Raw genomic sequence first — 13019 nt, 5'->3', positions numbered from 1 at the left:
CGCTAAATTAAATGCATTTCCCCTTTTTGTAGCCAAATTCCAAGATAAAAATCTCAATTAACTGGTTTTCAAAGCTGGTCTCTTCTGGGCTGTTATGCAGAGGACTCATGGGTGTTTCTTGTCTGTTTTTATTTTATTTATTTATTGGACATTTATAGGGCACCTATACACAAGTGTTTCCAGGCGCTGCAAGATGAGAAGGAAGCAGGGACATGGGAATCAAGAAAAACAACAAGAACAAAGAAACGGTTTTATTGGACTTGTGACAATCATACCGTGCACATGCATGACACGGTAATAAGTGCGAGGTGGGTTGGGGGAAGAGGTAGAAGTGCAATAGTGGAAGAGCCCCACGGGTGGGGGCGGGTAAGTGCTATTCAGGCCAGGTCAGCAAGTGGCAGGGAAAAGAGGGGGAGGGGAGGAAAAGTGCAGTGGACCGGAGGGCTGGATTGGGAATCCGGGAAAGGACTACCCGGGGCAAATGCTGCCATAGGAGACTGGCAGGGACTGGTAGGGGGAGGGCTGGTCCCTGTATGACTCTGAAGGGACCAGGCCCCAGTCGCAGCGGCAGGTGGAGCATTTAGCACAGGAGGGGGAAGGGAAGAAAAGGAGAAAAGGAAGGTTGTGAGAAGTTTCCGGAACGTAAGATGATCTGGCTCAAGTCTGAGGGAGGGAGACTGTTCCAGAGGGAGGTGCCAGCCGAAGAGAGGTATCTACCTTCCACCCTATGTTTGGAGAACTGTTTGACCAGCAGAGAGTTGGAGCCAGAGGATCAAAAGATTCTGGCTAGGCAGTATTTCGGAAGGCAAAGCTGGATGTAGAGAGATCCCAGTCCCCAGACAGCCTTGTGGAAAATGCAAAGGGTTTTGAATTTGTCCAGCAGTGCTTCGAAAGCAGGTGCGATCAGGTACTGGGTGGGAGAGTCAAGTTTATTTAGACAGTGGTCAATTAACAATGTACTACTTACTGTCAAGGGACAAATGAGTGCAAGTCCTACTGCACAATGATCACGTTTTGAGAGATCCTTTAGAAACAGACCAAGCCCATGTCCACACTGGGGTGCAGCACAGACATTTATAGAAAGGAATTAAAAAGAATGTATGCAACAAGTATAATTAATATTTCGCTCTCGTGCATTTCATCATCTGTCGTGTAGCATCTTTTCATGGGTGCATTCTTTGGGGGACTTTTTTCATTGTGCAGAGTCAGTTGGGTCACTTCAAAGCAGCAATCAAGTAAGAACCAAAAAACATTCAAATGGGCCAAGGCAAGAAAAAGGGGTGGGGGTGGCCCCCTCTTATTTTAAAGAAAGGACAACGTTGACTCTGCATAAAATAGAAAAAAACACTGAAAAAGAGTACCAATGAAAAGACACAGATGACCGTTTCCATCAGAAATAAATGTAATATGTTACAACCCAACAATTAATAACACAGCATAAAGTTGGCATACAAGAAAAGTGTCTATTTTTACACATGGTACCTATTTTAGCAGGAGCACGTCCTTTCATTATCAGAGAGTCTCCATTTTCCCCTCTCTCCATTTCACTATTCACCGACACATCCTTTTTGGTTTCCTCTGCAAGTCTGGGCTCTACCTGTTCTGAATGCATTTTCTGTTCTGTGAAATAAAAACGATAGAGATTGGCAACATGATGACCCTTTAAACGGTATAAGGCATTTAATAACGATACACATCCATCCAAGATTTGTCGACCTGGAAAACTCTCTCAGCAGATGGAGAGGCAAAGGTTATATCCAAGATCAGCCCTATCCCTGCAATTCCACCTGACCCAATTCCCATCCCTCACTATCTGATATGCACGTCATCTGGTCAAAGGATTAAGAAGGGTCATCTCCGCCTCTATATAATGGCAAGTGTACAGTTTGTCAACACAAAGGCTCCCCCACTGATGATCTATCACTCAGCAAAGACTATTCAAGAAAACAGACCTGTGCTGGCTGCATGATACATGTCCCCAAGAATGATGAATTCTAGTTTGCATTCCCTCCCGCTTCCAATGCACTCGCAGGGGTGTGCAATGATCAAACATACCTCTTTTGGAAGGTCAGCAGTTTGGTAGAGTCAATCAAAGACGCACACACACATATATATATATATATATTTATATATAAAAGGTTTGAGGGGGTGGGTGGGAGATAGGGAGAAAGGTTTACTACAGATCTATTAAACAACGTTGACCAAACTACAGACCACCAATGCACAGGAGAGTGGGGCGCAGAATCACTTATGTTTCCTCCAGGCTGTGAGGAAACCTGTAAATCACGCAACCATCATTATTGAGATCGGAATTTGTAATGGACTTTAATTAGGAAAAAAGCCACTGGTAACACAGTTTGCATTACTGTATCCCTCTACACCAGGGTTGTCCAAATCCAAGCCTCGAGGGCCGGAAACATGCCCTTCGTTAATATTCATGAGATAAATTAGCATACAGTGATTCTGAATGGATGCACATGTTTCCCGAGGAACATTAACAAAAGATATCCTGAAAACCTGTCAAGATTCCAGCCCTCAAGGCCTGGAGTTGGGACAACTCTGCCCTACACTATAGACTATGTGTCACATCATACAAGCAGGATAGATTAGGTCCTTTTCTCTTATGATTATTCATTAAAGGAAAGATTCTGAGCAAAACCACTTGCATCAGTTGGCCTCTGGCCAGTGAAGAGGCTTGACAACTCATGCAAGTGCCGCTGATGATGTCCTTTTGACTAATTAATGTTCCTTTTGTCTAATGAATGTTAAACAGAGAATAGGACATCAGAATCAATGCATGCATGAGTTGGCAAATGGCGGTATAACTGTGGTGAGGGGGAACATGGTGGAAGCAATACAGATAAAGTAACTCCCCAGTATAAAGTCTGATTCCTTCCAGCAAAAAGTCACACGCGTTGGCAAGGTGATATTACCCCGTTACTACTACAGGGACATCAGTCCTATGGATTGATTACATGCAAATACGGCCCAGATTTGAAAAAGGCTCAGCAGACCCGAAACATGTTATCGTACATAGGCTTCTTTTTCAATGTGTGATTATGCAATATTATTAAATAATACACACATTTTGATGGCGCGGAGTCCTGCATTCTCTTCTTTTTTACACAATACAGGTAAAGCTGTATCTGTAAAAGTCATCTCCTCCTCTCTCGAAAAACATTAGCTTTTACTCACACTGGGTGGTGCCGAAGCACCAGGTATGAGATAAACGAATAAACCTGTGTACGATCAAGAAAGTTATAAACCCACCAGCAATAAACAGCACAGTCCACTTTCACACTCTGTAGCTATACGCCCTTTTCTAGAACAGTAGCACAAGACTGAAGACAAGTCACGCCCAGAGATGCAAGTCCCCAGAAAGGCATCAGGACAGAACATGCAGCACTCTGAAAGGAATGAAGCAGAGTGCACCAAGGAAATGAGCACCATGCAGGGAAGCACCAATGGTAAACAATGGAAAAGAAATGCACAGTACTCTGCCACTTACTGAGTTGGAAGTCGGGGTTTGCCAAAATGGGTAATGAAATCCTGAACTAGAATATGTGAGGCATGTACCAACAGAAATAACCTGTCATCAGGTTGACCGTGTACTATTTATTTGTTTTGTGAAATGGCAATATGGTAGCCACGTGGAGGGGTATATACATGATTTACAGGGGAAATGATATGAAAGGATTAAATATGAAGTTCGAATGGATTTTGTCCTCCCATGGGTTTTGTCCTCCCACGTATTCCTCATCTTATGATATTCGTATCTCGCCAGCTTCGTTGCATTGGACGGTCGTGGCATCAATGTCCCTTGACGGGCTCCGTACCGTGTCGACGTCACCATCAGTATAAGTAGCTTGTGCCGTGACCGTTGCCTTCAGTTCTGTTTTTCCGATTGCTTCTCTCTTGAGTTGACGGCGCGCTTCGAAATTTTCTCAGAGATAATGTTGTCTTCTTCTACCCCTTATACTGCCAAAAAGGGGTTAAAAAAATGTATTGACTGTGGATCGGAAATGTCGATTAAAGACCCTCACCGCGTTTGTCTTTGGTGCCTGGGTTCGGACCATCGAACCGGAGACTGTGGCTCCTGTCAGTCAATGACAGAGAAGGCTCTTCGTGAGAGAAAAGGTAAACTGCCGGTGGGGTGGGAAGCTTCCAAGGCCTCTTCAAAGGCCTCGTCAAAAAACATAAAAAGTCAGACGAATCAAAAGATTCAGGTCGGCATAAACATTCGAAGAGGTCTCGGTCACGTAGTAGATCGAGACATTCTTCATCTTCTTCAAAGAAGAAGATGAAGAGGAGACATTGTTCTCCCTCCTCTTCCTCCTCTTCCTCCCTCCTCTTCCTCTGATACGTCTACCAAATTGGTAAGATGTCCGACTAAGTTGGATTCCCCAAGGAAATGGGATGAATTTAGAAGGCAGGCGAAGGTCTTTGAGAATGCGGCCTTGGCCCCCTCAAAGAAACCTCGAAAGCGCCAGACACCGGTCACTCCGTTGGACGACGCAGGAGAGTCAGAAACTACAGTGGAAAGATCCAGTCGTAATGGTGAACCTTGAAAAAATCTCGACCCGACGTCAAATCGTCGAAGGTTCTTCAAGAATCAAGTGATTCCCTGACACCGACGAAGAAACATAATTTGTCGAAGCCCTCGATGACTTAGTCGACGCCATCGAAGCCGAAGGAGTTTTTGACACCTTCTTCGAAGACGTCATGGATGCCTTCCAAGACTCCTTCGATTCCTTCGAGGCAAATTGAGACACAGGAAAGGAGATTTGCGCCTTTACCTAAATCAGACTTTTTTAAGTCTAGGTCTTCTATCTTTGAAGAGAAGAGTGCCTCAGAAGAAGAAGTTTCTCCTTTTGGGGTACAGTTTGGTACCAGAGGGGTGCCAGAGGAATGAATCGATCCAGAATCGAAAATGAGAGACCTGTGCGACACCCTTCACTCTGCTAGTGGCATTGATACGTCACCAGAGCTAGAATTTACAAAACCTGACCATGCAGAACATGCAGATTCAGGGTACAGGAGTTTGATGAATAGGATTGTTGAATACATGGGCTGGGGTAGATCCTCACCCACATTTGATCAGGATGATATGACTGATATCCTGGACCAGGGCCCCCAAAAGGACCCAGTTCTCCCCTTCCATAGGACACTATAGAGGACAGTTGAAAAAAACTGGGAGGCTCCTGAGACTGCTTCTGCAGTTAACAGTAATTTTCCTAAGAAATACCGAGCTTCTAGTAGTGACCCTGATTACTTAAAGAGGCATCCCACGCCTGAAAGTCTGGTTATTCCGGCAGCAACTTCGTCAAGACAAACAGCCTATCCATCTATCCCCCCCGGATAGAGAGGATAAGAAGGTGGATGCTTGGGCCCGTAAGGTCTTTACCTCGGGTAGCATGGCTCTCAAGTCAGCAAATGTCACCTGTACCATGGCCAGGTTCACCCATACCCTGTAGGACTGCATCACGGGGGCGGCTGATCATATTCCGGAAGGCGAGGAAAGGGAAGGCTTCCTGAATATTATATAAAATGGCAAGGAGGCAATGGGGGAATGTCTCCAATCTGGACTGGATACTGATGATAGCATCAGCAGATCCATGGCTGCAAGCACAGTGCTACGTAGATTTGCGTGGTTGAGGAAGTTGGGTTTGCACCTGATGTGCAGGCTAGGCTACTCAACATGCCTTTTGATGGCTTGAGGCTGTTTGGCAGTAAAGCTGATGAAAGCTTAGAAAAACTGCAGACCTCTAAAGTGGCAGCTAAATCTCTTAGCGCCTCTATGCAACAGCCTCACAAACCTTATTCTGGCTCATCTTCCTGGGGAGGTTGTTCTTTTCGATACTACTCCTCTTTTGGTAGAGGAAGAGGACAGGCCATAAAAGAGGTAAAAGAAATGTCCCTCGTTGTGGACGAGGAAAAGGTGCAAAACTAGCCTCAGGAACAGCATCTTTGCCCTCAGCCACTCATGTAGCCTCCTCCAAGTCACTCTGAGGCCTTATCACTGAAGGCCCTGGTGGGAGGCAGAATCTCACAGCATCTGAAAGAATGGCGGGGCATTACTTCAAATACTTGGGCACTGGGGACAATAGCTCAAGGTTACTGCCTTCCCTTCCTAAAAAGGCCTCAGGCCCATCCAACTGGAGCCAATTTCAGATCCCCTCCTTGTGCAGGAAATGTTAACCCTGCTAGAGAAAAGGGCAATAGAACATGTACCTGTAGCGGAGAGGAACAAGGGTTGGTATTCCCCATACTTTCTCATCCCAAAGAAGGACTGAGGATTGAGACCCATCTTGGACTTAAGAAACTTGAACAAGTTGCTCAGGAAGGACAAGTTCAAGATGGTAACCCTTTCTCAGATCCTTCAGGCTCTCCAACTCCAAGACTGGTTGGTATCATTGGACCTTCAGGATGCTTACTTTCATGTGCCAATCCATCTCAAGCACAGAAAGTACCTGAGGTTCGCGGTTCTCACTATTAGTTTCGAATTCTGCTATTCGGGCTGATCTCCGCCCGAGGGTTTTCACCAAACTGATGGCGGTTGTGGCATCGAGTCTCAGGAGAGGGGGGAATTCACGTCTACCCCTACCTGGACGATTGGTTGATCAGAGCGCGTTCTCCCGAACAAGCTCAGGAACATCTGTCAATCACCTGTCACTCCCTTCACAAACTGGGCTTCTCCCTCAATTTCATGAAGGCCCACATGATACCATCCCAAAAGCTCCAGTTTATCGGAGCAGTCCTGGATACTTCCTCGGGCAAAGCCTCGCCTCCAGAGGTGAGAGCTCTCCACATTCTGCAGGTGGTAACAAAGTTCCAAAATGCCCAACATCTTCCGGCCTTCGATTTTCTGAGGTTGCTCGGTCTCATGGCATCCTGCATCTTTCTCGTGCCAGAGGCCCGATTGAGGATGAGATCCCTTCAACGGGCTCTCAGGACTCAGTGGTCCCAATTCTCTGGGAATACGTTCAATCTTCTGCAAGTTCTAGGCACAGTTGCTCAAGACCTTCTTTGGTGGGCTTGCAGCGACAACGACTTGTAAGCATAGCCCTTACGTTTGCACATGCGGCAACCTCAACTGCTACAATAATGGCATCCTATGCCTAGTTCTTTACCATATGCCTGTTACAACACCACGTGTAAGCATAGCCCTTACGTTTGCACATGCGGCAACCTCAACTGCTACAATAATGGCATCCTATGCCTAGTTCTTTACCATATGCCTGTTACATCACCACGTGTAAGCATAGCCCTTACGTTTGCACATGCGGCAACCTCAAATGCCACAATAATGGCATCATATGCCTAGTTCTTTACCATATGCCTGTTACATCACCACGTGTAAGCATAGCCCTTACGTTTGCACATGCGGCAGCCTCAAATGCTCCAACAACCCCACCATATTCCTGCTAAGTCACCATCAGTACGGAATAGCCACGTGGGTGTAAAAATGCATTACTTGTGCCTATGCTTTTGTTGTGAGATTGCTATGGGAGTACTGTTTTTGTTTAAAAAATACCACCAGTGTGTCAACCAAATTGCACCTCATGGTATGTATGAAGCAAAATGGGAAGCAAGAAGAAATGGCCAGTGTGATGCATCTCTGTGGACAGGGGTATCCAGCGGGTGCATTTGTGGTCCCCACCCGAGTCAAACGCCGCGCCAACACACAGGAGCAGTGACTGCAAGGTCTTAGACCATAAACTGTAAACCCAGTAGCACGCAATGCAGGGAGTGTCCCTTATTCAGCCTACAAGAATGCCAGGACCACAGGAAACAAGATACCACATTAATTAGTGCGCCCCACAAAGAATGGATTGGAGTGATCCACTGAACCACACATAGATCTGTGCACGTGCCCAACAATGGGCAAATTGTTTGCCATCACTTGGACTCAAAACATGGACGGTTTTATTCTGCTCATAAGATACCCCTTGTGTTGAGAATGACCCTGCAATAAAAGAGTTTTCTGGGCGTGTGGTTCCTGTGCACGCCTGTCCAAGGAGATGTGGGAGGTGTGACATCAAAACTTCAGATGCTACTCGTGTAGAATGGGCTCTGACTTTCATACATGAAAGATGCCTCAAATCTGGCAAGTGCTAAATTGAAAAGAGTGCTAAGATAAAAATATCTACTTTAGTATACTGGATACTGACAGGAGGGTGGTCGGTAAAGTAATTAATCACAATAGTTCAATGATACTTGGTTTCAGCAAAAAGGGAGAAATGGGTCGTAAAATGCCACTAAGGGCCTTCAGAGAAGGACCAGGGGGACAGGGCCACATTATACCTTGTGCTTGTAGAAGTTCTTGGTGCTCAACAGGGTCGAGTCAGTTCCAGGGAGCTTTGCAGCACCTGCGACAGAGTTGAAGACGGGAGAAAGCTGTGGGTATCAGGCTGCAGGCAGTTCGCCGAGCGAGGCTGGAGAAGTGGCTGCAGACTGGCCTACACAGTGGGTTAGGGTCAGGAATCGTCTCAGTGCTGGTCGACGGGTCTAAAACACTGGTCGAGGTGAGCAGACAACTTTAGCGACTGCAGTGTGACAACAGTCAGTGGTGCAGTCGGTTGCAGTTCAAGGGGCTCAACTGTATGCTGGTCGATGCACTCCTTCTAGCTTCTTCGCTGGGCTTGTGTCGTCCTATGGGGTGGACGGCCCAAAGCGGAGGAGAGTGTTGCAGGCAACTGACTTGTCCTTCGGTTCTGAGACTCTCTGGCACGTCCCACCTACGAAGCTTGCTTGCAGAGCAGGGCATGCTATGTGTCATGAATAAAGCTTCAGGCTCTAGAAGATTTGTGGCCCCCCTGTTTCATTCGCAAGGGAAGCCGTGCTCAGAAAGGTTCTGGCCCTTTAAGACGAGGACTACCAGGTGCATGGAAGTTGGCTTGGCAACGCTGGCGTCCCGTCACTTCCTCATTGCCCCGCCTCCGGCGTGCTGCTAGTGAGTTCACATGATCACTATGCACTCACGTGATTGTTTAATAAGCGCCACCGGGAATCACTCGGTGCTTCTGAACTTCCTGGTTTCCAGTGGCGTTACTTTGTACCTTGATTCTTGTGAACCTTCCCTCCCTTTCTCCGCCCTTCTTGGAACTGCTATCCCGTGTATCGGACTTCGGATTGTCCCTGGATTCTGCCTGTCTTCTTCATCCTTGGTGTTTGGACTTTGTTTGCTGCCTTTATCGTACTTCTTTGACCTCGGAACGTCCACGGACTTTGAACTAGCCTACGTTTGTTTGCCTTTTGGATTGCTTCTCTTACTAAGCCCCTTTGGAACTTCTTCGGATCTTGCGGGCTTTTTGGGATTGCGATTGGGACTTCTCTTTGAACTACCTTGGTTTACGGATACTTTTGGATTTTGGTTGTGGATTTGCCTTTGGATTTGAAACTTTGTGTGTACTTTGAACTTGAGACTGCCAGTGAGTTCTGCTTAGGCGTCCTCGTTCCGTCGGGGTAGGCTCTGGTTGGATCCCCTGCATTCCTCTACGGACCATCGACTCTTCGTTGCCTCAGCTGCTCCAGTACAGCTTCCTTCACGGTAAGGGTGTATTTTGAGCATTCACTTTTGGTAATCATTAGCCTGCCAATTCCACTCGCTAGCATCTATTGTTGTATTTCCTTATCCACAGGGGTAAAACTGGTAGATTGGTTGGCACATTTCCTTAGGTTTGAGAGTTCTTACCTCAAAGGTCAGTGCTTTGTTATTTATTGCTTACACTGTATTACTGTTACGGATTGTGGTTAACTTACATCACTTTCCTTGCAGTCGCTTCCAGTCTACCTATACTCCTGTGTCGGCGCAATAGTTAGAAGAATTCTTCGGCTACACGAGGGCAATATTCAACCCTGACAGATTCAGAAGCCTTAATAATGGATGCCAACGATTCATTGACGGCTATTCTCCAGCTTGTGGCTGAATTTCGTACTGATATGGCTGCTGCTCATTCCGCCACTGAAAGGCGCATTGATCAGCTTCAAGCTGGTTTACAACCCGGTGGTGCTCTGATACCCCCTCCTGCAGTGCCCTCGGGTTCCGGTTTATCTCAGCCTCAGCAGGAGGCGGGCCCGATATATATGACGGCCCAGTTTCCATTGGCTCCACCGGAGCAGTTTTATGGGGGATCCTAAATCTTATAGGACCTTCCTAAACCTGTGTAGGTTGCATTTTCTTTGCAGGCCTACTTCATTTCCGGACTCCACAACCAAAGCGGCCTTTTTGTTGTCACACTTGGGTGGTACTGCAGCGGCTTGGGCTAATCCCTTGCTTGAGGAAGGGAGTCACTTGTTATACAATTGTGACGCGTTAATAGACGCCATGAGTCGTGTTGTTGACACGCGGTATGCCACACAGGCTACCGATTTGGAATTGCTTGGATTACAACAAGGGAATACACCCCTCCTGACTTATGTAGCTAAGTTTAACCAGCTTATAGCAGAAACTGGTTGGCCAGAGGACAAGAAAGCCTCCCTGTTTTATAAGGGACTTTCCGATCCCCTAAAGGACACGCTAGCCATTGTCCGAGTGATACCTACGGCCTTTCCCGAGTTATTGGACCTTGTCTTACAGGTTGACTCCCGACAGGCAGAAAGGAGAGGGGAGAAGAGACTAGTCCAACCCACCTCTTCCTCTGCTCATGTCTCTGCTCCCAGTACGGTAGAACCCATGTAGATTGGAGCTGTTCGGAGGCCAATATCACCTGAGACAAGGGAACACCGGAGAAAGAACGGACTCTGTTTCTACTGTGGGGCTTGTGATCACTTGCTCCGCTCATGCCCCAAGAAACCCAACAAGAAACAGGGAAACGCGAAAGCCCGACAATAATTGGAGTCCAGTTGTCGGGTGGTGTTTCTCGAGACTCCAACGGCAGTTTCACTATGGTGTGTCGTGGCTCTTTCCGCTGAGGACGGTGAGGAATGGTTAGTTACTGTGGTCCTGGATTCCGGGGCGACAAGTAACTATGTGGATGATGCGCTGGCTAGAAGACTGGGGTTACCAATTGTCCTGAAATCATGTCCAGAGATCGTGAAGGCGGTCAATGGTTAGTCCCTTTTGTCTGGCATGGTAACCGAAAGTACTGCCGCCTTGATTATGAAGATGGAAGACGGGCATACTGAAACTATCACATTCGACCTGATAGCTGCCCCCCAGTTTGGCTTTATCCTTGGCCTTCCTTGGTTACAGTCACATAACCCAGTGGTGGATTGGCAGTCTGGGGTGGTGTGTTTTCCTTCGGAATTCTGTGCTAAGAACTGCCAAGTGATTAATCAGGAGTCCGTAACAGCTAGTCGTGCGCTTTTGGACACAGCTTTTGTTGTAGGTGCGGTAGGTAAAACACAGCTACCTGACGAATATAGGAACTACCAGGACGTCTTTGATGAATGGGGTGCTGATGTTTTGCCACCACACAGACCATATGACTGCCCAATTGAGTTAATTCCGGGGGCAAAAATCCCCTCCGGGCACATATATTCATTGACTCCTAAGGAAGATCAGGTTTTGAAGGCCTACATTGACAGATCTCTAGCATCTGGTTTCATATGCCCTTTGCGATCCCCGGCGGCCTCCCCCTTGTTCTTTGTGCCTAAGCGAGAGGGAGATCTCCGCCCGTGTATCGATTATCGCGCTTTGAATTCCATCACTATTAGGAATCAGTACCCCATTCCGCTGATTTCTGTTTTGTTGGACCAACTAGGTTCAGCTAAGATTTTTACCAAACTTGATTTAAGAGGGGCCTATAATTTGGTGCAAATACGTGAGGGGGATGAGTGGAAAACCGCCTTCAACCAAGTATGGTCTCTTTGAATATAGGGTCATGCCCTTTGGCCTTTGCAATGCCCCAGCCACATTTGAGTACTTTGTTAATGAAATATTCCACGATATGATGGACCGGTACTTGATTGTAAATCTCGATGATATCCTGATCTACTCAACGTCTTATTCTACGCATGTTGACCACGTTTCGGCTGTACTGCAACGGCTTCGGGAAAACCACCTTTATGCTAAATTGGAGAAGTGTGTTTTCCACGTAAACGAGGTGGAGTTCCTAGGCTACAACATCACCAATAAGGGGGTGGAAATGAGCCGAGCTAAAGTAGCAGCGGTGTTAGATTGGCCAACACCTGTCAACTTAAAGACCTTGCAATCGTTCCTTGGATTTGCCAATTTTTATCGGCGCTTCGTCCAGGACTTCTCTGCAATTGCCAGCCCTCTTACTGCTCTCACCAGTTCAAAGCGCTCATTTATTTGGAATGAGGAGGCACAGAACGCCTTTGAGGCCTTGTAGACTGCTTTCACGACCGCCCCTGTACTCCAACATCCGGATCCGACCTCACCGTTTGTGGTTGAAGCTGATGCTTCGGAGGTGGCGATTGGGGCTGTATTATCTCAGTATTGTTCAGACATTAGTGGTCTACATCCTGTGGCTTACCATTCCAGGAAGCTTACCTCTTATGAGCGTAATTACACAATAACAGAGAGAGAGCTGTTGGCGATCAGAGACGCCTTTTTGGTTTGGCGGCACCATCTATTAGGCACTTCAGAGCCGGTCCAGGTCTTTACGGACCATAGAAACCTCCTGGCTCTCCGGTCAGTGAAATGCATGACAGCACGTCATGCTCGATGGCATGAGTTCTTTTCGCCATTTAACTTTACCATCACTTATCGCCCTGGTTCCCAGAACTCTAAGGCGGATGCCCTTTCCCGCCTGCACGGGCCCTCCGGTCCCGGTAGCCTTGATGGGGTCCCGGTTTTGCCTACTCAGGTTGTGTGTGGATGTACCTTGCAGCCATCTTTGAAGGAGTCTCTGCAGAACTGGGTTAAGGAGTCACCTTCTGAAATAAATACCCTGGGACTCGAAGTGTTGCATTCAATACCTTATAAACTGGGAAAGGTCTACTTACCTGATTCATCCACCTGGAATACCGCCATGCAGTGGTGCCACAATTCGTCTTTGGCTGCCCATCCGGGGGTTAGAAAGACCCTGGATCTCTTAAAGAGGTGGTGCTGG

The 13019-nt window shown here is 47.2% G+C and overlaps 1 protein-coding gene across 4 annotated transcripts in view; it reads right to left on the bottom strand.

Annotated features, from left to right (window-relative positions):
* Positions 1 to 13019, bottom strand: part of DNAAF1 (dynein axonemal assembly factor 1) — a 1258717-nt gene that overhangs the window by 933456 nt on the left and 312242 nt on the right. For all 4 annotated transcript variants that reach the window (XM_069639748.1, XM_069639762.1, XM_069639771.1 and 1 more), the window contains one exon: positions 1483 to 1620. In XM_069639748.1, the coding sequence (XP_069495849.1) occupies positions 1483 to 1620 (138 nt within the window). The remainder of the gene's footprint in view (positions 1 to 1482; positions 1621 to 13019) is intronic.

The sequence above is a fragment of the Ambystoma mexicanum genome, chromosome 1q (genome assembly GCF_040938575.1).
Source record: "Ambystoma mexicanum isolate Mex_15411 chromosome 1q, UKY_AmexF1_1, whole genome shotgun sequence".
Classification (NCBI taxonomy): domain Eukaryota; kingdom Metazoa; phylum Chordata; class Amphibia; order Caudata; family Ambystomatidae; genus Ambystoma; species Ambystoma mexicanum.
The sequence above is the reverse complement of the archived record's forward strand: the minus strand, read 5'-3'. Positions and strand labels throughout refer to the sequence as shown.